This window comes from Podarcis filfolensis, assembly GCF_964270895.1.
Source record: "Podarcis filfolensis genome assembly, chromosome: 5".
NCBI lineage: Eukaryota > Metazoa > Chordata > Lepidosauria > Squamata > Lacertidae > Podarcis > Podarcis filfolensis.
The window spans coordinates 85794360-85821446 of NC_139608.1; the positions used below are offsets into that span (position 1 = coordinate 85794360).

General features: G+C 45.3%; 2 protein-coding genes across 6 annotated transcripts in view; one reads left to right on the plus strand and one right to left on the minus strand.

Moving 5' to 3' along the window:
* Nucleotides 1-2458, minus strand: part of PIK3AP1 (phosphoinositide-3-kinase adaptor protein 1) — a 47970-nt gene extending 45512 nt beyond the window's left edge. The window contains exons 1-2 of one of the 3 annotated variants that reach the window (XM_083615592.1): nucleotides 2401-2458; nucleotides 1591-2175 (exon numbers count right to left, since the gene is read on the minus strand). In XM_083615592.1, coding sequence (XP_083471718.1) covers nucleotides 1591-1708 — 118 coding nt within the window. In that variant the 5' untranslated portion in view covers nucleotides 1709-2175; nucleotides 2401-2458. Of the gene's footprint in view, nucleotides 1-73; nucleotides 120-1590; nucleotides 2176-2400 lie in introns of those variants that run through there. The other 2 variants (XM_083615594.1, XM_083615595.1) reach the window with 2 other exon arrangements.
* Nucleotides 2458-22884, plus strand: NOLC1 (nucleolar and coiled-body phosphoprotein 1). Of its 3 annotated transcripts, none has more exons than XM_083615628.1 (14): nucleotides 2458-2613; nucleotides 3903-3958; nucleotides 5986-6110; nucleotides 6759-6871; nucleotides 8839-9004; nucleotides 9430-9545; nucleotides 12320-12461; nucleotides 13192-13329; nucleotides 13947-14036; nucleotides 15957-16064; nucleotides 17595-18182; nucleotides 19435-19544; nucleotides 20981-21061; nucleotides 21219-22884. In XM_083615628.1, the coding sequence occupies exons 1-14, from the start codon at nucleotides 2503-2505 to the stop codon at nucleotides 21375-21377; spliced, it is 2103 nt and encodes a 700-aa protein (XP_083471754.1). In that variant the 5' UTR covers nucleotides 2458-2502; the 3' UTR covers nucleotides 21378-22884. The 3 variants fall into 3 exon arrangements, with proteins under 3 accessions (XP_083471754.1, XP_083471753.1, XP_083471752.1); XM_083615627.1 differs by having other exon boundaries at nucleotides 6762-6871; nucleotides 9427-9545; XM_083615626.1 differs by having other exon boundaries at nucleotides 2459-2613; nucleotides 9427-9545.
* The last annotated feature ends 4203 nt before the right edge of the window (nucleotides 22885-27087 follow it).

Here is a 27087-nt window from a genome sequence, read left to right on the forward strand (position 1 = left end):
TGCATTGTGAACACATTCCTGCTTTAAAATGCTCTTATTTTCACAGTCCTTGAAGTTGATCAGTGAGGAATACCTGTTTCTTCTGTAAATCCTTCTGTCTGATACTACTTTTCTTCCTTCCTTCCATGCTGGTCTGGTGCCCTATACTAACGCATAGGATAATTATAAGAGCTTGTGTTAGTGGTTACCAGTCTAACCTGACAATTGGGCCAGTCTGTTACAATGCAATACACGCTTACTTAGGAGTAAGTTCCCTATGATCCACCTACTTCTGTAAACATGCACACAGGGTTATGCTATGAGTCTTTTGCAGCCCAAGCATTACACAAATGAATTTCACTGAGTCCAGCAGGACTTACTATTATTATGTATTGTTAGATACAAAAAAATCGTTAGTTGCTTTATCTTGCCCAGGGCAACCCAAAGCAACTTACAATAAACAGACAGACAATATACCCCATATTGTTATGTTGAAAACAAGAGGAAAGAGAAATACAATGAAAACATCCCATCCATTTTCTCTCGTATAAGCCTCAGTTGTTGTGAACAAAATTTCTAAGTCATATTAAGCGAAGAATTGTCAGACTAGAACCTGGGAGCTCTGGATTCAAATTCCAACTCAGTAACAAAGCCCGCTGGGTAGCCTTGGGCCAGTCACTGTCTCTCAGCCTAACCTACTTCACGGGGTTATTGTGAGACTAGTATGGAGACAGGGAGACATTACCCTAGGTTCCTTGGTGGATTATAAATACAGTGGTACCTCAGGTTACATACGCTTCAGGTTACAGACGCTTCAGGTTACAGACTCCGCCAACCCAGAAATAGTACCTCGGGTTAAGAACTTTGCTTCAGGATGAGAACAGAAATCGTGTGGCGGCAGTGCAGCAGCAGCCCCCAATAGCTAAAGTGGTGCTTCAGGTTAAGAACAGTTTCAGGTTAAGAGCAGACCTCCAGAACGAATTAAGTTCTTAACCCGAGGTACCTTTTTTCAGTCAGAACTCAGCAGAACTCAGTTCTGGCATCTCTCAGGTGGGCACCGTTGCCATTATAAGAGAACAAGGCAGGCATTCATAGTGAGTTTCAGCACCTATTTTTCTAGAAAAATAGTGCTGAATAGAATATAAATAAGTAAATAATCTGGCATATGCACTTCTCAACATGGGTGTATCCAGGGGGGTGCAGTGAGGGGCAGCTGCGCCCCCCAAATCAAGTAAATAAATAGAAATACTTAACTAATTGGCCAATTGTATCACAGATAACTCTGTTCTGCCCCCCCTAACATAATGCCTACCCCCTGTAAAATAAATCCTGGCTACACCCATGCTTCTCAACCCATATAAGTGTTTAGTTCTGCCGTCTCCCAACCTAATTTTGAGAAGGATAAAGGCGCTTAGCATTATCTGCAGCCAATATTCCTTGGAATGTCTGTCGCTTTAAACCAGTTTAACTCTGGTTTTTGCTCCGGTTCGTGCATCAGTGTAAGAAAGAGCATTGCTAGCCACATCAGAAGTCCTTCGAGTTAAGCACTCCCGCGGCACAGATTTTCCCTTTGGGCTACCATTGAAACCCTAACAGGAGCTCGCCACCTACCGCCTTTTCCAAGGTAAAGAAAGAAGTAGTCAACGTGTCGGCCGTCAGGTGTTCCTGGACTACATTTCCCATCATCCCTGGCGATATGAACCATGCTTGCTGAACATGCTATATCCATCCATCCACAAACAGTTCAATGGTCGTCTTATATTCTCGCGTAGCAAACAAATAACTAAATAAGTACCGTGGGCTCGACAACCGAAACATTCACTTCTGAAACCAAGACGCTTTGAACTTCCCAATCGTTTACGCGCTGCGTAAAATCCCACCGCGTCGGCGCAAAAACCCCAAAGGTTGCGCCAAGCCGCTGGCGGAGCTGCTTTTTTATAAATAATAATAAAAATAATCAGCTAGTGCCTCATTAAAACCCCAAGATGCTAGACATCTCTCTTTTTAAAACAATCCCAAAATAAGGGGACGCCAGCTCTCCCTTTGGTTGGAGTAGCGGGGAGGAGAGAGCGAGAGCGAAAAGTCGATTGAATTTTGCGCGGTGTCCCTTGATACTTTTTCCTATCCATATGTTTTGGGGTGGTGGGTTTTGTTGTTGTTGTTGACGGGAGCCACTGCTTTTCAAATAAATAAAAACTAGAATACAGTTACAGATAGGTAGCCGTGTTGGTCTGCCATAGTCAAATAAAAAAAAAATTTTTTTTCTTTCCAGTAGCACCTTAAAGACCAACTAAGTTAGTTCTTGGTATGAGCTTTCGTGTGCATGCACACTTCTTCAGATGAAGAAGTGTGCATGCACACGAAAGCTCATACCAAGAACTAACTTAGTTGGTCTTTAAGGTGCTACTGGAATGTAAAAACTAGAATGTGTGCTCTCGTGCACGCGCACGCTCGCGTGTCCGCGCGCGGCGTTTTTTGTTAAATATCCGGTGCCGGGCTCCAGCTTCCTTTTCCGGCGGCGACATGGCGAAGGCGCGCGTGGTGCCGAGTGACTTGTTCCCGCTGGTCTTCGCCTTCCTGCAAGAAAACCATTTCGAGGGGGCGGCGCGGGCATTCGGGAAAGCTGCCGGCGTGGTGAGTGAGGGGGCAACGCGGGGGGGGGCCGTTGCTTTTCTTTGGGGGGGGGCGGCGCGTGCGCGTGTCTGTGCGCAAGTGGAGGCGACAGGGATGCATGAAATCCCTGGAGAAGGGAGAGGGGGGTCTCGGGGGTCAGGTCTCTTTCCCCGCCAGCAGTGTGCCATAACCTCCAACATTTATCCGGTGAAAATATGGACGTCCCAAGGGGAGATCTCGCCAGGTGAAGTGTGTGTGTGTGTGTGTGTGTGTGGGGAAACGACTCCATATTTGGAGATCAGGGTTCAGATCCTGAACTGAAAGGGGTGGTTGGGGCCGTGATGGCAGTTGCAAAGGGAAAACAGTTGGGGGGGCAGCCTCCTCCCGTGGAGAGGCGACGTGCTGCGCTTGTCTCAAAGCAGCAGATGTTTCTCCTCTCTGCGCACGTGGGGGCTAGGGGACGTTTGAGTTTTTGCAACTTCCGCCTTTCCAAAATGAGGGGCGCGAAACATTGTCACGTGGCCGGGGAAGCCAAAGGTGTGTTGGGGTTAAATTAACAGAATTTAGTTGGCTTGGTAAGTAGAACGTGTGCAAAATGGCGTAGAGTCGTTTAAAAAACCTGTTGCCAAGTACTTGCGGTTCTATTCCATATTCATATTACTTTGATCATTCACCTGGCATTTTCAGAAGGTGAAATTAAAATTGTTTTTCTGAAAACAGTTATGTGTTTGGTAGACTTCCCAAGCTAGATGTGTCCAGTCACAAAAGCAATAGCAGATTTGAATCCCTCACAACCAGAAACATACTTTTAAGGCCCCTCATTGAATAAATTCACAGAAATTAAGTTTCACCCCCTAAAATGACATGCCCTAATGTGGGATGGAGGTGATCTGTGGGCTTCTGTGGAAGTGAGATAATCTTTGTTATTTATACATTAAATTTCTATACCACCCTTCATCCGAGTACCACAAAGTTTTACAAAGCAATCTTTAAGGCACCATGTATATGAGGGAGTGGTAAGTAATTGATAAAGGAGGAAGGAAATGTGCTGATGGACTGAGGCAAAGTGCATTTACTTGGAGGGGCTGTTGGGTTTGTGGGTGGGGGTGGGGAGAGTGGATTATTGCGGATGGGCAAAAGCGCCTGAGGTGCCCAAGGTGTTGGCAGCAGGAGGCTCCAGAACTCGCAGCACATGGTACTTGCTTGCAAGGAGGGCAGACTGGTGCCCCCCCCCTAAAGCATCATAACTTACTGTCAAAAAGGTTCCCCCCCCAATATTTCATCACTTTTGCGTTATGTTTGCATTTTAGACAAAACAAGACCCCAATGCCGCTTCTCTCCTTGATGTCTTCAACTACTGGCTGAAGTAAGTAGCGTAGTTTTTCAGAGAGAATCACTGCCTGTTGGTTCCAAGCAATTTTTCATTGGTTACCTGTTTGTTTGTTTGTTTTAGTAAAGCTGTTCATTGTCAGTCTCTCTCTCTTTCTCTCTCTTTCGGGATGCTAAACTAGGAATATGAGTGTGGGTAGTTCTGGTGAATCAGACACAGGACTTGCCTATAAATGATGCTTCACAAATTGGTATAACACCAAGTAAATGGGATGGTAATGAAGGAGCATGAATTCTTTGACATCATCAGTGCCTCAAAGGAAGTCCTAACATAGGTCTAGCCTACGCTTGATTGGTTTCATCATGTGTTTTTCTAAAGCTGTTCTAAGTTGTCTCTGTTGCTCCTAATGCATTGCTAAGCTTAAGCAACCACACAGGCCCTACTATAAAGCAGGAATTCAGGAGAAGGGGCGGAATTGCATATTTGTAGCAATGCCAGTATGCAGATGGAAATTTGCAGACTGGCTGTGGGTGATCCACAAAGAACACATGGTGAGGTAATGCATATTAAAAGTCAGTGGGGCTACTTGCGAATAAATGTGCACAGCTGGATGTTTATGGTAAAATATCATACGTGAAATGTTTATCAAACGTATTATTTCCCCCCAAAATACTTGCTACACCAGTTGATTCACTGGTGACATTAATCTCATAGGTGCTGTGGGGACATGCTTTTCAAAGGCACACATTATTCTTTGCCGTCTTTATCCGCATGAATACATATTTATTTATTTATTGCATTTGTATGCCTCTATCATGGATCATCAGGTCTCCTATTCAGACACTGACCAGATCCAGCTGCTGCACATGTCTTCAGATCCTGCCCTGGGATCAGAGGAGAACCACATGTTCTTCTTTTAAACTGGTTCTGTTGACTTTGACAAATCTAAATCCAACTGCGGAGGGATGAGAACCACCAAAGAAAATCTAGTGTGTACATCACCTCTCAATATTGGTACAAATATATATGCCCATGTGTTCTCTTTATTTGTTCTGGGTTGCTTTGTGAGAAAACTTCGTTGTAAAAGTAAGCTAAGTGTACCAATTCCCCCCCAAAACCCCCAAAATGTGCAGTTCCTGTTTGTGCATACTTGAGAATTCAGGCGTAACACCCACCCATGTGGATATGGAGTTACCACTACAGTGGCTCCTCAGGTTACATATGCTTCAGGTTACAGACTCCGCTAACCCAGAAATATTACCTCGGGTTAAGAACTTTGCTTCAGGATGAGAACAGAAATCGTGCAGCGGAGGAGGAGGAGGCCCCATTAGCTAAAGTGGTGCCTCAGATTAAGAACAGTTTCAGGTTAAGAACGGACCTCCAGGACAGATTAAGTTCTTAACCTGAGGTACCACTGTATTTGCAAGGGGAGGGAAGTCTGTTCAGCATTGATGCTCCAGGGAGTTCTGTGGTGCTCAGAAGGAGGTAACAGGACCTTCCTGGTTATTCTAGATATTGAACCAAAGCCAAGAATGAAAGGATGCCGCTCTCTCAGACAAAGTAGGTGCACTGTGGTAGCCAACAATGCAGTCCTACCCATGCCTACAAGGAAGTAAACCAAATTCAGTTCAATAGATCTTGCTGGATCCTAAAACGACAATAGTTATACCTCTGTTTCCCATCTTCCTTCAGTCAGTCCTGCCTTCGTTTTTGGCTGCTGTTTCTTCTTGCCTATCTTCCCCCCCACAAGATGGAGCTTTTGATTCATTAGTGAAGGAGCTAGGAGAGAGGATTTAAAAACTAAATACCGGTTGTGAGAAACCACAGGAGGGGGCAGTGCTGTTGTGCTTGAACCCTGCTTGCAGGTTTTTCAACAGACACTTGGTTGGCCATTGTCAGAAGTGGACTAGACGGACCATTGGCCTAAGTAATCCAGCAGCTTCTTCTTGTGTTCTTAGGAACAGAAAACTTAATACTGTTGCCTTTCCACCAGCACCTGGGGTCACAGATGAACCTCACACGCAGCTCAGTTACACAGTAGTGACTGTGATGTTTTCCTTTAGGTCGCCTGAAGCCAAAAAAAGACAAGCTGTTCCCAACGGCCCACCAGCGAAGAAGGCAAAGCAAGAATCTTCATCCAGTTCTGACAGCTCCAGTGAAGATGAGAAGCCCCCAGCTAAAAAAATAGGTAAATTATGCTAGTTTGCTCCAGTATGCAGATAAGTTGCTTCATACTTAGGTGCTGGTTTTGCTTCTGTGAGGAGTAGCCCAACTGCATCACTTGTGTGTGGAAACGCCTTTCTCTTCCCGTTGTTTCTGTCCACATTTGGATACAGGTCAGGTGCTCCTTGAACAATCCAGAGCAAATAAGTTATTCAGTGCCCTTGAGTAAAGGTTCCATCAGCCACTATACCGTAATGTTTATCATAAACATAACTCAAAGCAGTTGGAAGTCCATGGCCAAAGAATATAGGTAAGGGGGGCTATAGTATTTTTAAGGAGTCCTACTCAGCAAGTGGGGGGAAATATGGAAATCACGTAAATGCACGTGAAGGTTTTTTGGGGGAAGAAAACAAAATCCAACCCAAACGGAGGGGTGTGTTTTACACGACTGATATTAAAACCAACACATGCAGATGTTTTGCAAATGTAGCTTTATTTTAGGGTTAAAATAATCTGTCCATCGGGTGGGAAGAAGTGGTTTATTTTTTTTGGGGGGTGCTCTTTGCAATAGCAACTTTTGCTGACTGCTGTCTGCCATTAAGATAAAGAAGATGGGGCTAGATTCCTTTCTAAATAACTCAATATTTTCTTTTTCTCCCCACCCCAAATCTAGCAGCCAAGCCTGCTGCGGTAACCAAAGTGCCGGCAAAGGCAGCTCCTGAGAGCAGCAGTGATGATTCCAGCGACTCTTCCGATTCAGAGCAAGAGAAGAAGTCGTCGGCAAAGGTGAGATTCTTGCTGCTCCTCTACGTCTTGAAAAGTCCTAAAGATGCCCTGAAAGCTACAAAACATGGAAACTCATATGGCTCTGTGAGCTGGCCAGCCCTGTTTTTTATTATTATTAGTGTTCTTAATAACAATGACATTCTTGTTTAGGATAGAAAATAACGCGAAGGCGAAAAACGGTTACCATGCCCCTAAGATTTATGCTTGTTCGCTTACAAAGAACTCTCAACCTTTATCCAAAACATTTAAAACATGGTGGCAGATAATTTTGGATATTGGATGGAGGTAAAGGCCAGGACACGACGTCAGTGGAAATGAGGGTCATTCTGGAAAGGGTTTGCTTAAAAAAAATTGTGCTGTAAGAAATGGTTTTTAAAGGAATCGAGGGGAACCAACTGAAGTTGTGATGCCCTGTTCTCCTCCAGGGAAACTTTACTGTACAGACTATTTCCAAAGGTATTCTAGGGAACCCTGTGATTCCTCCATAAAATCGGTAATGGTGACAAACTTCTCTGAAAGGCAGTGAGGCCACCATTGTTCATCTTAACCTGCAATGCATAGGGGCAGAAATATGTGCTGTATATTCTAAACTGCCCTCTTGGTTCATATGGAACGGTGGTGGAGTCCAATAGTGGCCAGCGCTCTACATAAAATAAGTATGCACACTAGAACTTTTCCTGAAATCCTCTGCTATGGGTCTCCTGGTTGTTCTAAGTGTCTAGGAGTCCCTTGGTGGGTATGGATTTATTGAAGCTATAATTCTGAAAGTGCTGGTTTTGAATATACTCTGTACACAGTTTGAGGGTGGAATGCCTTAAAATATGGACATGGAATAATAGAGGCGTTAAATCAAGGTTTCCCAAAGCAGGGTCTCCAGCAGTTTTTGGACTACAATTCCCATCATCCATGACGACTGGTCCCGCTAGCGAGGGATGATGGGAGTTGTAGTCCAGAAACAGCTGGAGACCCTGGTAAACTGTTAAATGGTGACCATGGGCTCTTATGAAAGCGTATTGGACCCCACCCTCCAGGCTTCTGACATGTATTTGTAACTTAGTCATGAAGTTGCCAGCAAATGTACCATAGTGAGAGCAGAGAAGGGTGGAGCGCTCCTCTGCTATGACACTGGACTGGTAACATTCGCATGCTTTGCTTCCCTGGGAAAACATAGAATGGGTTGTTGATGTGTGAAAAGCAGAATGGGCATTTGAGCATTTAGGCCAAGCAAGGCTGCACTCCAGGATATGCTGTTACGTCCAACTGTGCTGGTCCTGTGGGCTAGCCGAGAGGCGAGGTCCAAGTCCAGTCCGAGGTCGAAGGTGCAATATGGAGGCAGTCCGTAAAAGCTGAAGCTGGGAGCTGGGCAGGGAGTGGGTGAGGTCAGGAGCTCCGGCAGGAAAGCAGGGCCGGGTTCAGGCAGGAACTGACAACCAACGATGTTGCTCCCGCAACTTGGGACTGGGGCTGGCTGGCTTTTATCTCCCCCGAGGCATAGGGCGGCCCCGATCCTCAGGTGACTCGCCTCTACTGGCCTGGAGGCGAGCACTCCTCCTGCGGGAACTTAGTTCCCTCCGCCTCTCTGCCCTGAGCCTCTGCAGCTCAGGAGAGGCTGGAGGGTTACCGGACCCAGAGGCAACCTCAGCTTCCCCTGACGGGGCTGAGAGTGGAGCACCTGCAGGCAATGGGTTCTTCATCACCTCAGGAGCCAGAGCAGACTTAGCTGGTGCCTGCACCTGAGGATCCAGCACAGGTGAGGACCCTTCAGGCTCATGCCCCAGCCCTGGCTCAGCTGGTTCTGGAGACGGGGACTCCTGTGCAGGCTGGGATTCCTCAGGTTCAGCCTCCGAGTCCGAATCCCAGGCCATCACACCAACTTTTGCTGAAGACAGGGTTATAGTCAACTAAATATTATGTAAAATATTCCTAAAGTACTGTGACTTGTGATGTTCACTGACTTCTCTCGTTAGAAGGGAACAGCTCTCCCGGTTAAGAAAGCTATCGTGAAAACAAAAGCCCAGAAGAAACCCAGCAGTTCTAGTTCAGATTCAAGTAGCTCGGAAGATGAAGCTCCAAAGAAGCAGCAGCCAAAGCCAGAGGGAGGCAAAAAGGGAGCAAAGCCAGCTTCTAAACCAGGTAACTCACCTGCGTTAGTGCAGAAAACCAAAATGCAGTTAACAAGTTCTCACAGGGGAGCTCTGAAAGGATTTTGTGGCTCTTGAGTTCATTGAATACGTGTAAAACCAGAGTTTTGTTCTGTAGACGCAGCTGACTTTTTTCTGTTGCTTCTAAGTTTTTAACGGCATGATACCAACTCGTTAAGCCAAGTACAAAGAAATATGAATCCTGTTTAAAGTAAACCAAACTAATCTTGCTGAAAACAATAGAAAATGATGTTCACTGTTTTGGATCGTTAACCGTATCATACCGTACAGGCCAGCAAATTGAACTTGGGAAAGGGGCGGTAAAAATTATTGTTGCGTTATGCATATGCAATAGCTGGATTCGAGCTTTCTAATTTCCTCTGTGCATCAAATATTATTTGCTTTTGCAACCAGCAGCAAAAGTCACCAAGGTGACGTCCAAAATTAAAATTACCAATGGCAAAGCGGAAAGTAGCAGTGACAGCAGCAGCAGCAGTGAGGATTCTGATGCAGAGAAGGGTCCACCTGCGAAGGTAAGCAATAGATCTTTGTATGGTGGCTAGAATTGCTAACACTTGTCTTTCCTGTATTTATTTCTTGTTTGGAGGGAACTCAGTTACACTAAAGCATGGGAATTAGGCAAGCATACTTTGTGTGGAGCCTTTGTATGAGTTCTGTGGCCTATTTACACTTGGAGCACTCAAGACTTTATATGCTATTTTCACAATCCTATACTCAAGTCTGTCTTAGACTTGTGGCGCACATGTCTGCTCCAGAATTCAGCTTAGGAACTCCTCTGAGTTCAGACAAACTTACTCCCAGATTAAGCGTGCAAAGGACTGCAGACGTAATCTTCTAGGTGTTTCATGTGAACATGGAGAAAGTCAAAAATTTCTCTTGACTTTTATATTTTCTCCTTGTGAGATTATGCGCCCCAGAATTTCTCAACTGATACCATGCCTCTACTATATTTGTATTGTGACTCCCCCCAAAAATATTTTTTTTGAATAAATTTTATTAGGATTAATAAAAAGAAATACAAAGCTTAACATCAAATGTCTCTTTTTAATCGAAAACTAAAACATTGATTTAAATGCAATAAAAACATAAGGGGGAAAGAGAGAAGAAGGAAAACAGGGAAAGTAGAAAGAGAAAGAAAGAAGAAGAAAATAGTTCAGATGTGGCTGCACTTATTTTTATACATTCCTCAATGCTTGCTCTGTTCTATATCATAATTCCCATAGATAGGCGTGTTGCAGTAGACCATAGCTTTGACTTTCAAAAATGGGGTTTTGATGAAGTTCCTCACAGAAGGCTTTTAAAGAGAACCTAGTTGATATGTGGCAAAAAGATAGATCCTTTTTATAGGTAACTGTTTAAAAATGGGAAACAAGAAGTAGGAATGAATGATTGACCATTCTAGGGAAGTGAATGGAGAGCCCTCTGCCCCGCCCCGGTTTTCTATATTTAAACTGGTGCTATTTAGCAAACCATGCGAACAACAAGGTAGCAATGTTTTCAGATTACACCAAATTATTACGTTTTTGTATACGCTGGAAGCCGCCCAGAGTGGCTGGGGCAACCCAGTCAGATGGGCAGGGTAGAAATAATAAAATAATTGTTGCTGTTGTTATTGCTGAAGGAATCTCAGGCAGAGTTTGATGAGCTCCAAAAGCATCAAAACTGAAAACAGGATGACAGTTGAGGGAGTGCAAAGTAAAGTACTCTGGGACAAAAATAACTAACTTCTGATACTGATTGATTAGCTGCGTCTATCCAGGGAAGTTCTCATGCTCTATTGGCAGGTTAGATAAAGAGTAATTAAGTTCACTGGGAGAGGAGAGAGATTCAGTATTCCATTCGCAGCAGAAAGGGCAAGTTCCATGTTGGGAAATGGATTAGAAATCACAGGGCAAGCTTCCTAAATCAATATAGAAATCATGGCAGATGAAGGTGATGGACTATATGGGATTGGCAGAAATGACTGGCAGAATCCGAGACCAGGGAGAAGAGTCGGTGGAAGAAGATTGGAAGAAATTTAAAGATTATTTACAGAAATATTGCAAAATTAATGAGTGTTAAAATGATGTTGGATTGAAATTAAGTGGTTTCCAGCTATAATGCTTTAAGAGATATGAAAAAAAAGGATTATAAATAGGTAATAATATAATGGTAAGGATTTGCTGAACTAACATTTTGGGGTGGAATACAAAAAAGGGAGGTATGAGGAGGTCCGGGAAACAAGTTAAAAGAAAATAAGTAATTGAAAATGTATGTGTGTTTTTCTTTTCTTAAAAAGTTTCTTTATTCTGTATTTTTGTTATTCTGTTTTTTCTTTTTTCAGTTTATTGTAATATTATAAAAAATCTTAATAAATATCTTATTTAAAAAAAAAAAGAAATCAGATGCAGTCAGATTTAGATTACTCTGTCAAGCCCTGACCATATTTTTTTTTAAAAAAGTTATGGATATAAAGGGCAGTCAGTGGTCCAGTTCTGTGTGTTTTCACTAGGAATGACCTGCTGAGGTCAGTGAGGCTTCCTTCCAAGTAACTGGAGGACAGTAACCTCAAACTTGGCATTTGTAGCGATTATTCCTTTTTGCATGAGAACTAAGGCTGCAGCTCTTAAGCACAGTCCTCGCTATAATCAAAATGATTGCTTCGCAGGGTGGGAAAGGAACCGTTTCACAGGGTTATCTCTTCAACTGCAACATGGAAAATGGTCTATAACACACATTTATGCATTAATATAGTTCAGGAAGTATTTCTGGTGTGATTCAGTAATGCTAGCCTGGTGTAAACAGTAAGCAGGTGATGCTGTTAAAGAAAACATACATGTAGAAGCAGCTGGAGTGCTTCAAAGCTTGTGGCAGCTTAAAAGTATTAGCAGTAAGACGCCACATTATTCTGCCTCTTGCATTGCTGTGTCATTTTACTTTGTTTACGAAAAAAGAGAAAAAAGGAATGAGCTGGTTTTCATTTTTCATCCTCTTTTGACTCCTGGTACGTAGTCCAGTTCTCCTAGACAGCTACTTTATTCATCTGACAAAGTGGTCTCTGGCCCCACAAAACTTACGAAACAATACGTTTGTTGGTCTTTAAAGAATCCGTATGACTTCTTCCTGCAAGAGTCTTTAACTGTCCCTCTGGAATAAATTCTCTTTTAATAGCCTTTCATGTCTCCGGCTTGTATTTGAGTTGTGTGCCTGGTAGGGTAGCAAAGGATTAGCTTTGGATGGTAATTGCTCTTCAAACTTCACCCTTAATGAATGGGCAACGGTGGGTCATCTTCTCCCCTGTAATAAGAGCGAGCCAAAGAAAACTCCGCAGTCCAAACATGAAGGTGCCCGTCTGCCCACAAAGAAGCAAAGCAGCAGCAGCAGCAGCAGTAGTGATGACTCTTCTGACAGTTCAGCAAGTGGGAAGCCAGTGTCAAAGCCCAAGGCAGGTGAGTTGCTGGCAGATGCTTAAAATCCATCCTGAAGCTCCAGTTGATTCCAGAGCAGCGCCACAAGATTATTAAATGGGACGGGGCATTTTGACCAGGTTATTATGCCAATGCTAACATACCCATCAGGGAGAGAGGACCCTGGTAACAGAATAGCATTTCCAGGGACGTTTACCCTCCTTGTGTTCTTTTGAAGACCTTTCTCAATAGTTTTTGTAATTTTAAATCATGTGTAATTTTAAATCACCCAGGGATTTAAAATTACCCAGAGAGGCATGTGGGCCTAGTCTGTGCCTAATAGGCACTGAGGCAGACCAAATGCCTGTCCCCTCTCCAGCTCTGAGCTGTTGGCAGACAGGGGTTTGTTTTCCGGCCCAATTCCAAGCTTAGAGCTGGAGAGCGGAGCAGGATATCCCCCCCCTCCCAAAAAAAACCCCCACAACTTTATGTTGTATTTCAGAGACATAGCACAAGGTTAGAGACAAGACCCTGCCACTTGGGTCTGAGAGAACTACCAGCAAGATTGGCCATATATGGTTGACTTCTTGCAGTATCACTTTGAGAAGCATATGCTGCAGAGATCCTCTTGGCTAGATGATTTCACACACACACACACACACACACACACACACACACACTCACTGCAATGTGACTAGCTTCATATTTGTCTCGTGTTTTGGTTGTTGGCAGATGTCATTCCACCAGATTCTCTTTTGTCCCTTCTTCGCAGGCCAGTACAGCGCTGTGCCACCTCCTTCGTCCATAGAGTCAAGGAAGGGCAAAGCACAATCTCTGCCTGTAAAAACTTCTAAGAAAAAGGTGGAAAACCATGATGAGAAGGAGCAGGTGCCCAAGAAGAAAACAGCAAGTATGTATTTGTGGAGAGGAATTAAACATTAAGGTGACGGCATCCATATTTGATGGAGGGGACTCGAGAGACAGTCCTTGTTTCATTGCATTTTAGACAGGGAGTTTCTGCACATGTATAAAATAGGCTCTCTGTTGGATACTGCCTAATGACTTGTTAAAACTTCTAGAAAACTAAGGAAGTTTCCAAGGTTGGCCTTGGTTCTGTAAATTCCAGAATTCCTGGCTTCTCTGGCGGGCAAAAGGCTTTGTACCAACAAAGAGAGAGGCCTCTACCAGTTGAACAAAGGCTTTCTCTGTCATGAAGCATGTAAGCTTACAAGTCCCCGCAATCACTGGCTGAACGCACGTTAACAAACACCTTTTGCACATCAGTTTAAAGTGCCTTGTTTGCAAAATGCTAGGTGCCTTTTTTGGTAGCCTGAGATCAGGATGCTAGTAAGTACCCCAACTCCAGAAACCTTCGTAGTTAAAGGGACTGTTCTGATTTGTGCTGGGCTGGCTGCTTTTAAAAAGTCTTCTTGTACATACATCTGGGTATGAGCGTTTGTTAGACTGGAATTGTTTGGGGCCCCTTGAAGAGAAAGTTCAGTGAAAGCAGCCTATTTTTCTTTGTAGCTAAAGGACCTGCGGCTAAGCCATCACCTGCTCCCAAATCTGCTGCTGTTTCCACCCAAAAAGAAGAGACTAGTTCAGACAGTGACTCAGGTGAGTACCACAAACAAGCAAGTTCTCTGGATTCTTTATCACTGTGTCTTTTACTGAGGAAATGTTTGGATTTACATACTATGGAGGCAGTGAGCGAGACAGAAGTACCTTCTGTTTCAGGCTACCTGTCGGTTGCTTTTGATGTATACAACTGGTGCAGAATTACTTTGCACAGGGGATATCTCACACATGGGCAAATGTAATCGCTTGATGAAGAATCGTGCTTAGGAGTGGATTGGGGGATTCTCTTGGACGTTTTATGTCCAGAGGCTTGAGGCAGAATAGGAGAATGAACGGGCCTTTTCTGTAGTAACTCCCCGTTTGTGGAATGCCGTCCCCAGGGAGGTTCGCTTGGCGTCTTCATTATATATATTTTAGGTGCCAGGCAAATACATTCCTCTTCAACCATGCCTTTAGTTGATTAATATTCTACAGCCTTTTAAATGTATGTGGGAAGACAGGGGTTACTGTTTTGCTGTTTGGTTTTACCTATTTACTTGTTTTTATCCTGTATTTTATTCTGTGAACCATCCTGATATCTTACGATGAAGGGTGGTATATAAATCTTAATACATAAATAAAGTCGTACCTTGGATCTCAAACGCCTTGGCTCCCGAACAAATCGGCTCCCGAACGAATGAAACCCGGAAGTGAGTGTTCTGGTTTTTGAACGATTTTCAGAAGCCAAACATCCGAGGCGGCTTCTGTTTGACTGCAGGACACTCCTGCAGCCAATTGGAAGCTGCGCCTTGGATTTCAACAACCAAGGTACGAATGTAAATAAAATACCTGACAATAATGATAGTGATTTATTACTTATTACTCATCCACCTGACTGGGTCACCCTAGCTACTTGGGGCAGCTTCCAACAGAATATTTAAAAAAAAAACACATATTGAAACACCAGACATTAGAAACAATCATGCCCCATAAGTCTTACAAGATGCTCTTGTATATTCCTGAAGCTGAACTGTTGGTGAAAAGTGCTACCTTACAGTTCCATCACCTAAGTTCACCTTTGTATACTCTTGCGCATGTCCCGGGGCAACAGAGAGCGATACCGTATGCCTCCCTGTTAGAGGCTTCATATACTGCTGGTAGGATGTGGGTGGCGCTGTGGTCTAAACCACTGAGCCTCTTGGGCTTGCCGATCAGGAGGTCAGCGGTTCGAATCCGTGCAACGGGGTGAGTTCCCCTTGTTCTGTCCCAGCTCCTGCCAGCCTAGCAGTTCAGAAGCACGCCAGTGCAAGTAGATAAATAGGTCCCGCTGCAGCTGGAAGGCAAAGGGCGTTTCCGTGTGCTCTGGTTTCCGTTACGGTGTTCCCTTGCACCAGAAGCGGTTTAGTCATGCTGGCCACATGACCCAGAAAGCTGTCTGTGGACAAACGCCGGCTCCCTTGGCCTGAAAGTGAGCTGAGTGCCACAGCCCCATAGTCAACCTTTGACTGGACTTAACCGTCCAGGGGTCCTGGTGGCGTAGGATAGGTTGCTTGTTTAGCCTCCATTGATTCAGTGGGTGTTTTTTGACTTGTACCACTCCTGAGGTCAGCGTAATAATTTATCAACGTTGGGCTGTAAGGGAGCATAGGGTTTTGTGTATGTCCACTCCTTGCCTATCATACTCTAGCCTCTACCCAGTGTTAGACTTCCTGCTGGACATTGTTACATCAGCATATCTGTGATGTTGCACCACTTGATCTCCACTGACAGAGGCCTATCTCGAGAGATGCTGCCACAACAGGGCTTTTGCAACGCTTTGAAAACCCTACCTGGCATATCTTGAGCACAGGACTGTAAAGCTATCATTAGCACTTCTGTTTGTTTTTGTTTAAAGCACACACCTCGCTTTGAATCTCTGCGGTGCGAGGTTAAAATGTGCTGGGACTTAAAACCACTGTCTTGTTTGGATTTTGTGCATAGATAGTAGCTCTGAAGAAGACAAGAAGCTTCCTGCCAAATCGTCTGCAACAAAGGTTGCTGCTAAACCCGCTCCGTCAAAGGCAGCGACAAGCTCTTCTGATAGCTCAGGTACCTGGGGTTACAAGTAAACAAGCTCCATGTTGATCACTACTGTTCCCATATTACAAAAACTGTTCCCATATTACAAGATCTGGCCACAGTTAAACAGATCCCTGGACGTGTTCCTTGCCATATCTAAAACAAGTAAAAGCCACAATGCTGCAAGTACAGTGGTATCTCGGGTTACAGACGCTTCAGGTTACCGTCTCCACTCACCCAGAAATAGTACCTCAGGTTAAAAACTGTGCTTCAGGATGAGAACAGAAATTGCGCAGTGGTGGTGGGAAGCCCCATTAGCTAAAGTGGTGTCTCAGGTTAAGAACAGTTTCATGTTAAGAACAGACTTCCAGAACGAATTAAGTTCTTAACCTGGGGTACCATGGTACTTTGCTTGATTTTCTTCTACCACTCCTGCCCTTTAGGCTTTAAGTGTGGCCCTGCCGATGAGCTTTAGGATATACCGTATTTTTCGCTCTATAGGACGCACTTTTTCCCTTCTAAAAAGTAAGGGTAAATGTGTGTGCGTCTTATGGAGCGAATGCAGGCTGCACGGCTAAGCCCAAAGCCGGAACAGCGAGATGGAGCACTGCGCAGCGCTCCATCTCTCTGTTCTAGCTTGGGGATGGCTGCGCAAAGCCTCCGCAGGGCAGCGGGGTGCCTTCACTTGGCTGCCCTGCGGAGGCTTCACAGGCTGTCCCCGAAGCCAGAACAGCAAGAGGCTATCCCAGAAGCCAGATCCCTCTTGCTGTTCTGGCTTCTGGGGTTCAGAATTTTTTTCTTCTTGTTTCCTCCTCTTCACCCCCCCCCCAAAAAAAACTAGGTGCGTCTTATTGTCCGGTGCGTCCTATAGAGCAAAAAATACGGTAAATCAGGGTTGGGTCCACGGCAGTGTCCAAGGGCTGCACGTGACATTTTACGTCCCCACTTCCCCAGCCTTCACACTGCCTTCCCAAATCCCAAATTTTGAGCTTGTCCCCACCCCTTGCGGCAAGGCAATGTGTGACCTGCAGGTTCTGCTGCAGCTCACAAGAGACTGCCCTGATGTAGATGTTCCATAGAAAAGATAACCTTCCACCGTTTAAGTAGCCATTGTTTTTTATAAGGACTTACAATCACTTAACCGAGCCTATTCCCTATGTTTATTTATGCTCCAGTTAGCCACAGAAGAGGTCCCTGTCTGTTTAAAAACCGGCAAGTATCCTTGCTTCGTTTAAATTGTCTCAGTTGATCAATGAGTAAATATTCCAATCACTGCACATGAAATGTGTACACATAGATATCTCGTGTGCCAATCTGTCTGATAATTAGTATGGGCAGGGACCCTATAATTAATCTCACACCCTCCTAAGTCAGCTTTCCTAACAAAATCCTTCTCCCTCCTACTCCTTCTTGAATAGTGAAAACACTGGTATTTGAATTCGTCCTGTGGGTGTACAACTCGCCCCATCTGAAACTGAACTGTGAAAATAGTGTTCGCAGAACCTGCAGTGCTTTTGTCGTTGAAATTTCTCCTTTAAAATTTGCAATGCCCTTCCCTAGATTCTGACAGCTCTGAGGATGAAAATCCTGCAAATGCTGCAGTTAAACCAGCTGCAAAGGCGGCAAAGAAGATTCCTGTGATGGTTGGAAAGAAGGCGGATGCTGGCTCTGGGGATAAGAGAGTTGCTCCCCCAAAAACTGGTGCAAAGAGTCCCAAGTCAGGATCCAAACCTAGCCTCTCTGCCTCCCAGGCAAGCAGTTCTTCAGACTCCAGCAGCAGCTCAAGTAGTGAAGAGGAGCAGAGCAAGTCTGCCCAGAAGTCGGCTAAGAAGTCGCAGGCCAAACCCGTTCAGAAGCCGGCTAGCAAATTGGCCAGCAGCAAGAGCACAGCGGCTTCGAAGCAAGCGGAGTCCGAAAGCAGCAGCTCTTCCGACAGCTCCAGCGACGATGAGCCCAAAGCGGCAGGGGAGGGGCTAAAGAATAAAGCGAAGAAAAACAGCAAGCCGTCGAAGAAAAAGGCACCGAAAGCTTCATCTGCGCCTGCAGGCAAAACGCCGTCTTCCAAGACTCTTACATCTGAAGCAGCTAGCGATGGGGACAGCAGCAGTTCTGATGATGATGATGACGACGATGGGGCTGTCAATGGAGGTACGTTACTGCTGGCCAGGAAGGAAGTAGAGAATGCTGTATATGAAAGAAAGTTAATAATGCATGCAGGGTGGCTTGATTTAAATCATTTTTTTTTTTTGCAGAAAGACTCATTTTTGCTGTGCTGGCATAATCTGAATATTTACAACCAAAGGAAGGTTTCATTTTTGGAATAATAAATTTTCAGAGTGGTTTTTACAGTTATATCAAAAATTACTGATTTGGTTATACTATTCGAAATACATAGATAATTATGAAATTACTGTGAGGTTTAATAAGTTAACTTTATGTTTGGACAACTTTTCTGCTGTACTTTATTGGAAGGGGGAAAACCCAATAATTTCCTTAATAACAATTTATTAACTACAATAACATTATAGCATATGTATCCATGTTTGTTAACCGATGTGGTTAAACAATACAAAAACCCCTTAGACTATGTTTTAGCACACATGAAAAACTTAAATCCTTATTTCCTGATGAATAGCCTTTGGACTATAATGTAACTTAAACAGGAAACTATCTTTAGAAAGATTTTTCCTCCAAAAACATTTTATTTCAAAAATCCAATTTAATTTTTTAAAAATTCCAATTAAATTTTTTTTAAAATTGATTTTTTAATTTTTTAAAAAAATAAAAAAACATTGATTTTTATCCACCCTGACCGCATACATGAATGTCGCATGTGCAGTCTTTCCCCAGTAACTGCAGTGCATCTTATGTTCAGTGGGCAGTCAAAAAGAATATGGGTCATTAAAGTAGCACTGGATGTGGGGCGCAACAAAGTATTTCTCACTTTTACTCCCACCCCACCCCACCTGACTGCTTATTCTATGGGCTGTTCTCTTATATTGAGTAAGATATGATTTTGGTAGGGACGCGTGTGGCGCTGTGGTCTAAACCACTGAGCCTAGGGCTTGCCGATCGGAAGGTTGGCGGTTCGAATCCCCACGACGGGGTGAGCTCCCATTGCTCGGTCCCTGCTCCTGCCCACCTAGCAGTTCGAAAGCACGTCAAAAGTGCAGGTAGATAAATAGGTACCGCTCCAGAGGGAAGGTAAACGGCGTTTCCGTGTGCTGCTCTGGTTTGCCAGAAGCGGCTTAGTCATGCTGGCCACATGACCTGGAAGCTGTCTGTGGACAAACGCCGGCTCCCTCGGCCTATAGAGCAAGATGAGCGTGCAACCCCAGAGTCGTCCGCAACTGGACCTACATTTACCTTTTACCTTTATGATTGTGTTGAAACACGGCAGGCCAATCCAAGAAGAAACGAAAAAGGGAAGACAGCCAGGAGCAGGAGACACCAAATGCGGGGAAGAACAAGAAACCCAAAACGCCACATACGTTCCCCAAGATGAAGCGGGTAAGAATCATGGCGTTGTAGAGTTGGGTTGGGACCCCGAGGGTCATCTAGTCGCGGGAATCTCAGCTAAAGCATTCCTAGCAGATGGCCACCCAACCTTTGCTTAAAAACCTCCAAGGAAGGAGAGGCCTACAACCTCCTGAGGGAGACTGTTCCACCGTCAAACAGCTCTTACTGTCGGAAAGTTCTTCCTGGTGTTTAGTCGGAATCTCCTTTCTTGTATCTTGAAGCCATTGGTTCGAGTCCTACCCTCCAGAGCAGGAGAAAACAAGCTTGTTCCCTCCTCCATGTGGCAGCCCTTCAGATATTTGAAGATGGCCACCATATCTCTTCTCAGTCTCCTAAGGAAGACTGAGAGGATCTCGGGAGAAGGGGTGGAATTGCCTTCTTGACAAGAGCTGCGAAAAGCTTTCATCCCTGTTGGTTGTCTCCTTTTACCCTGAGAAACCTTGTTGAGGTGCTGTAAATTTGCCAGGAGCAGCCAGGCATCTGTGCATAGCTGTCAACCGTCCCTTATTTGGCGGGAAAGTCCCTTATCCCAGCGCTGTGTCCCTCTGCTGTCCCTTATCGATGATGTCCCTTTAATTTCCCGGGTTTCAAAGGAAGCAGCTCCTCTCCCTCCCTCCCTGCCAGCCACAGAGGAGGGAGACTCCAGCTGTGTTGCTTGGCTGCATTGCTCATCCAATAAGGAGTTAAGAACAACTGGGGGGGTGGAGCTTGCATGCCTTGTGCCGATCAAATCGGCCCGGTCGCCTGGGGACTCGCCTTTGCTCAGCGCTTCACTGCGGAGAGGTGACGGTGGTTTTCCTTGCTGCATCCCCTTTGTCGGGTTGCTGCGCTGTGGGAACCACCGCTTGAGGCTTCATTTGGCTGCTGGCTGGGCTTTCTGCCTTTGGCTGGGAGGGGCTCAGAAGCTGAACATAGCTGTGCTCTGAAAATCCCTTATTTTGGCTGCTGATCCCTTATTTTTGAGGCTGCTGGTCCCTTATTTTCAAATCTGTAAGTTGACAGCAATGCATCTGTGGTTCTAGTCCAGGGGTCACTTCCTGCGCACCGGAAATAGCATTTGCGCATCACGGCCCAAACCACAAAAACTTTGCTGGAGCTTCCTGCAGCCAATGGGAAGCTGGTCAGCGTTGCAGAAGGTGGTGGTCCCTGCTCTGCTACATGCGCATGGGAGCCAACCGAGCGGGCGGCGGGGGTCCATGGGCCAGTTAAACGACCCGCATGGGCCGCTTGTGGCCCATGGGCCTTAGGTTGCCGGCCCCTGTTCTAATCACTGAGGCATCATGAAGCATTTCTGTCCCAGGAAGATTCTTAACTTTACAGTTTTGGTGCATACGGCCATAAATCCAATGTAATATGGGACTCATTGCTTTAAATTAGCACGACAGCTACTGCAGGAAAATACCAAAATACCAATTTTCTTTCGACAGCAGTCCAGTCCTTTCCGCAGAGTAAAAGCAGAAGAGATTGAGGTGGATGCACGAGTAGCAAACAATTCATTTGATGCCAAGGTAAGAGGAAGAGCTGCATTCCTCCAGACTGTAGTTCGTTCAAAACTGGAATTTTTGCACAGTCTAGGACCTGTTTGCTTTAGGGAGCATTGCCTCTTCAGTAACTGCTCGGTGTTCTTTTGCTGACTGGTGGTCACTGACTCGCTATCTCTTCCAGAGAGGAGCTGCAGGTGACTGGGGCGAAAAGGCCAACGAAGTCCTGAAATTTACGAAAGGGAAATCCTTCCGACACGAGAAGACAAAGAAGAAAAGGGGAAGTTACTGCGGCGGCGCCATCTCCACGCAGATAAACTCCATCAAATTTGAAAGCGACTAAACTTCAGTTGCCTCCTCAGAATCCAAGGCCTGAGCATGTGAAAAGATGCGAAGTGTAGTGGGATATCTCTTCCACAAAGCATCAACTCTTGTATTGGTAACATGGGAAGATGGTTGCTCTTTTGCGTAATGACAAAACTTAGCCGTGTCTGTGACTGTCTCTTGAGGACTTCCCAGACTTTCTTAATTAAGTACAAACTTATTTTTAGATGACACAAGTTCAGTTCTAGCAGACCTCATGAAGCAATATGTATGTTGTTCTTGTTTTGCTAAACACCCTTTTTTTAAATCTTCCAACAAATCTAACATTAAGGATGCACCGAAAGCGACATGCATCCATATTGCTCCGCTCCTTGGTAGGGAATCTGGTCTTGCCTGCTGTCAAAAGGGTGATCCCACCTTCGCAATCTTGCCTATCATTTTCCCCCTCTTCATTTGGGGCATTCATAAAACATTTCCATAATCTCTAAGAGCTGGGCAACTTGGTTAAATCCAGGTAAATCTCCCTTTCCCTATAAATGGATTGGCTAGAACTACTTGAAAACCACTGAGTTAATTTTTTGGGCCATTGTTTTTGTAGATGAGGCAACAAAAATGTCTGCCTGTTTCCTTTTGGTTTCTCCAAAAGGCAGGAAAATACCCAAGGGTTGAAAAAGCTCCAGAGTGCAGGGCCACTCATTGTTATCTACGTTTTGGCAATCGTGTAATACCTTCAAGGGGAAGTGAGAGTTCTTGCATGGTGGCTCTGCCAACTAATATGTCGCTCGCAATGGCCGTTCTTATTTGGATAGTGTGCAGTTGGGCCCGTTGAAGCCTTTGTCCATCTGCTTTGTTTTGCTTTTGGGGAATGTGGTGACTTTTTATTTCCCAGAGATGGCCAGGTACAGTTAAGGCTCTTACGTGAGAAGCTTGCAACCTCAGGCATGTTAATCCTTGCTGATGTGCTTCAATGTGGCCAGAGAAGCCACAATGCCTCTTTAGGGTGCAGCCTAGACGCCTGAGCTAGAACCCAGCTGCTAAAAGAAACCGGACCTGTTCGAGAAGTACCATCTGATAATGGAAAGATGGGAGAAGTGGCTGTTGGGAGCTCTCACCCCACCCCACCCCCAAAGAGAAAACCTTCAACCATGTGTTTCCTCCACTTGGAGCATAAAAGTAATAAAGCCCAGCAGATTAACTGCGTGGGAAGCTGGCTGTCAAGAGAGAGCATTTTAGATGTTTCCCTGTTGTGGATATCGCTGTACGTCAGAATCCGTCCACAGTAAATGCTATGCCAGCAATGTCTGCGGGTTAAAGACAAAACAGCCAAGGTTATAATGTGTCTTAATGCCCCAAAGGGCTATTCTTTTCACAGCCTTGGCCCCTTGCCTTTTGATGTCTTCAGATTCCATTGGCATGGTACAAGAAACTGGCAAGACTCAACTCCTTAATGGTGTTGGGACGGTTGGATATTTTATTTGAATAGACAAACATTTAGTATAATAAAAATGTTTTTAAAATGTCAATAAGGGTTGTTGTTGTTGTTGTTTAATCCAGACCTAAGGGTGTTTGAATTGAGGTGGACAGAAATTGCTTTATTAAGTCCCTAATGCATTGGCATTTAACGGGGCAGCTTTTCAGCCCCAGTTGGGAATGGTAGAGCTGTGCTCATTCCATATATACAAAGAGTTGTCTGATGGGGTGGGCAAGGTAGGGTGAGAGGCCCTGATTTGTCAAGAGGCAGTTCTGGGTGGCTAATTGCTTCTGCCTAACACGGGTGGCACTGTGGGTTAAACCACAGAGCCTAGCACTTGCAGATCAGAAGGTTGGCGGTTCAGATCCCCGCGACAGGGTGAGCTCCCGTTGCTCGGTCCCTGCTCCTGCCAACCTAGCAGTTCGAAAGCATGCCAATGAAAGTAGATAAATAGGTACCACTCCGGTGGGAAGGTAAACGGCGTGTCTGTGCGCTGCTCTGGTTCGCCAGAAGCGGCTTAGTCATGCTGGCCACATGACCCGGAAGCTGTACGCCAGCTCCCTCGGCCAATAAAGCGAGATGAGCGCTGCAACCCCAGAGTCGTCTGCGACTGGACCTAATGGTCAGGGCTCCCTTTACCTTTAGTAAGGTCTAGGAGTTCTCCTGGATCTGTCAAGGTGGCAGCTAGCACACAGCCTTATATCCGGCTCTGATTGATTGGGAACTCCACGCTGTGCTGGGCAAGGAAGTATCTTTCACCACTCTCAGACGCACCATTGTTCTGTCCAGATTTCATGAAAAGGGGTGTTTGTCTGGCCACGGTAAGAGATTTTTCCTGCCCAGGAGAGCATGCAGCTTCTGCGTTTTGTGCCAGCTCCCACCTAGGCAGCCAGGAGCAGGGCAAGATCTGGAACAATCCTCAGATAGCCTTAAAAGCCACCCTGATCTTTAAAGCAGAGGGTGAGGCACAGGGGACCAGAAGATCTTCTCCATCTACCCTACAGTGCCTTCTCCCACCACCCTGCTGCAGTTAGGTTTTTAAAACCTCCCGGAGCCAGTAAGTGTTCTTCTCCAACCAGAAATACAGCATAGGCACAAGCTTGTTTCGTTGTTGGGGTTCCCTGCCACTCACCCATCTCCCGCATCTTGAAAATGCCAGCAACTGGTTTCCAAACCAAGCATTTTCCAAAGTATAATTGCCCTGTGTCTGCAATTAATTGCAGGAGTATCTTGACTCTTCCCACTGCCTGGCTCACACCCCACTCACTTTTGGAATGTGGCTTGCAACAAGAGAGTGAGAGTGACTCTTGACCCAAATAAAATGTCCAGCACCCACTTTTAAAGAACAACCTACCTCGCGGTTAATTGGGTCTCTTCCCCCCGCCCCAATACAAATCGTAACTGGAGTGCTAACTAGTTTTATTAGCTCTCACCTAGTCAAAATTAAGGACACCTGCTGCACTAGCTGACACAGATGGAAGGGGAAAGTAGAACATTAAAAGTAGAACATCAAAAAAAAAAGAACATTGAACACTTTCTTCATATGGCTGGTTTCCAGTGCAACAGCACCCGGACTACGAAATGGAAAGTTGTGGGAACTTCATGCCAAAGGAACTGCAGTCGTCTTATCGCTAGTTGAGGTCTGCATTGGATCCGCTATAAAGCCACCCGTCTATTTCCTACCCAACACATGTGATCCAGGATCAGGCCTGTGTAGCGTGTCAATTACATAGGTGCAAAAGGAGCGACTTGAAGGGTGCTAGTTAAATGTTAGGCCATCTAGTATCCTCCAGCAACTGTTTAGTTGTGAACGGCTCCTTGAACAAGAAGGCTCACTTTGAGCCCGTTTATTTTCTGATATCCTTCATTAGTCTGCCCAATCCTTTATTTATTTATTTTTTAAGTCATCTCTGTTAATGGCCAGTACCATAACTGGAGGCGGGCACATTTCCTGCCCAGATACAGATGGGTTTATAGGTGCAATTGAGACGGGGGTGGGGGGGAAAGTGTGCATAGTATCAGTTTAAAGTTGCAGGTTCTCTGAGCACCAGAAAGACTGCCTTTATTACTGGACACAGCGTTTCCCAAATCTCCAATGTCCTGGAGCCATGTGGCAAACTCAAAAGTCAGCTGATCTTAGGCAGCATCTGACAGGCAACTGCACATGTTCACTTAGGAGCAAGTTGGGTTGGATTCAGAGGGATTTGGTTCTCCGGAAATGTGAATAGCCTCATTCTGCAGCCCTAAGTATTTCCCGTTCTGCTACTATCCAAAAAAGTAATGGGCATCAGAGCATCTGAAATGTGTTTGCTACTCGCCTTCAGTTTATTCCTATTCATTTTCCCCTTCTGTGCTATTATGATGTTTGTTTGGGATTTGCATTACAGTGGTACCTCGGGTTAAGTACTCAATTTGTTCTGGAGGTCCGTTCATAACCTGAAACTGTTCTTAACCTGAAGCACCACTTTAGCTAATGGGGCCTCCTGCTGCCGCTGCACCGCCAGAGCACGATCTCTGTTCTTATCCTGAAGCAAAGTTCTTAACCTGAAGCACTGTTTCTGGGTTAGCGGAATCTGTAACCTGAAGTGTATGTAACCTGAAGCGTATGTAACCTGAGGTACCACTGTATTTAGATGAGATACCTCTTTTATAGGGACAGGGGTGGCGCTGTGGGTTAAACCACAGAGCCTAGGACTTGCCGATCAGAAGGTCGGCGGTTCGAATCCCTGCGACGGGGTGAGCTCCTGTTGCTCGGTCCCCGCTCCTGCCAACCTAGCAGTTCAAAAGCACATCAAACTGCAAGTAGATAAATAGGTACCGCTTCAGCGGGAAGGTAAACAGCATTTCCGTGCGCTGCTCTGGTTCGCCAGAAGCGGCTTAGTCATGCTGGCCACATGACCCGGAAGCTGTACGCCGTCTCCCTTGGCCAGTAAAGCAAGATGAGCACCGCAACCCCAGAGTCGGTCACGACTGGACCTAACGGTCAGGGGTCCCTTTACCTTTTTACCTCTTTTATAATGCTGCTGCTACCAAATCTTCAACCTGAATATCTCGCGAGTCAGTAAGACCTGGCACACCAGAGAGCAGCATACAAACAGGCCGGAAAGGAGTTGTTTATTTGAGAGGGGCTGCAGCATCAACCTACCACATGTCCAAAGTGGGCATAACTAGAAGTCTAGTGCATTGCAATTGCTACAACAGGCAGAAAAACAATTGGGTGGTCTGCCCTTTTTCAAGCAGTCCATGTGGCCGTGGGCTGTTTGGAAACAGCTGGTCTGCACTTCGGCTGGAAGTGGCTTTCCTTAAGTTCAGATAGGGCTCTCTCTCAGCCCTACCTGGAAATGGCAGGACCTGAGCCTGGGACTTGCTGTGTGCAAAACATGACCTGCCACTGAGCCCTTCCTCTATTTTACGGTAACCACTCATAAGAAAAATGACAACCCACGCTTGATTCCAAGAGGGACTTAGAGCAGATCAGTCTGCTAGGGTTAGGAACCTAGGATTCTGGAATAAAAGAAGCATCTTCCAATGTAAGAGTAGGAAAACAAAAATTCTGGCTGGTAAATACACCATTCTCCTTAATTATTATTATTTTTAAATCATTGTGTTGTCACACCTAATGTTGAGCTGCATCTTTGTGTGGGGTGTCCCCAAGGGCTAAGTGTGCTCTGTCCCCAGTATCAAATCAGGTTCTCTTTCTCTCGCCTCGGTTCCCGAGGCTCTTAGGCAACAGGCAACACAAATTAAAGGGGAATGAACCTGTTCCTAGCGTGCAGCTTTAGTTACAGGCATACAATGCAGTTTTAATAGGGTGGGACACCGGAGGAGAAGAATGGAATCATTGTTGACAAGAGAGCATCACACACATGCGTCAGGGTGGAGTGTGCACCTGTTTGCTCTTCCACTCAGCCATGGCTTTCCATTCAGGTCAGTCTCCCATCTGGCTTTCCATTTCTCTCTAACATTTCGCAGCCACTGCGCCTGACAGTCCCCCATTGGCCTGGTTTGGTGGGCTTCTCCTTCAGAATTGTTTTTCTTCTTCGGCAAACTTTGGAGCTTCTCCAGATCTACTGCTACCTCATGCAGGGGTGGGGCCATTTGAACACCAGGGACCATTAATGAAGATTGTTTATTTTGCTGCTTGACGTTGCTCCAATATTGTGCCTCATTCAGCCTACTATTAATAAGACTGTCTGAAGGCAAATCTAAAAACGTAGTATAAACACCGACAAATGGGAAACACTTGCCTGTGAGCGCT

Excerpts from the sequence above, each read along its gene's own strand:
- NOLC1 (XM_083615626.1), top strand. The coding sequence starts at position 2,503 with ATGGCGAAGGCGCGCGTGGTGCCGAGTGACTTGTTCCCGCTGGTCTTC. Across the intron at positions 2,614-3,902 it reads TCGGGAAAGCTGCCGGCGTG|ACAAAACAAGACCCCAATGC; the intron begins GTGAGTGAGGGG and ends TTTGCATTTTAG. Across the intron at positions 12,462-13,191 it reads AGTGTCAAAGCCCAAGGCAG|GCCAGTACAGCGCTGTGCCA; the intron begins GTGAGTTGCTGG and ends CCTTCTTCGCAG.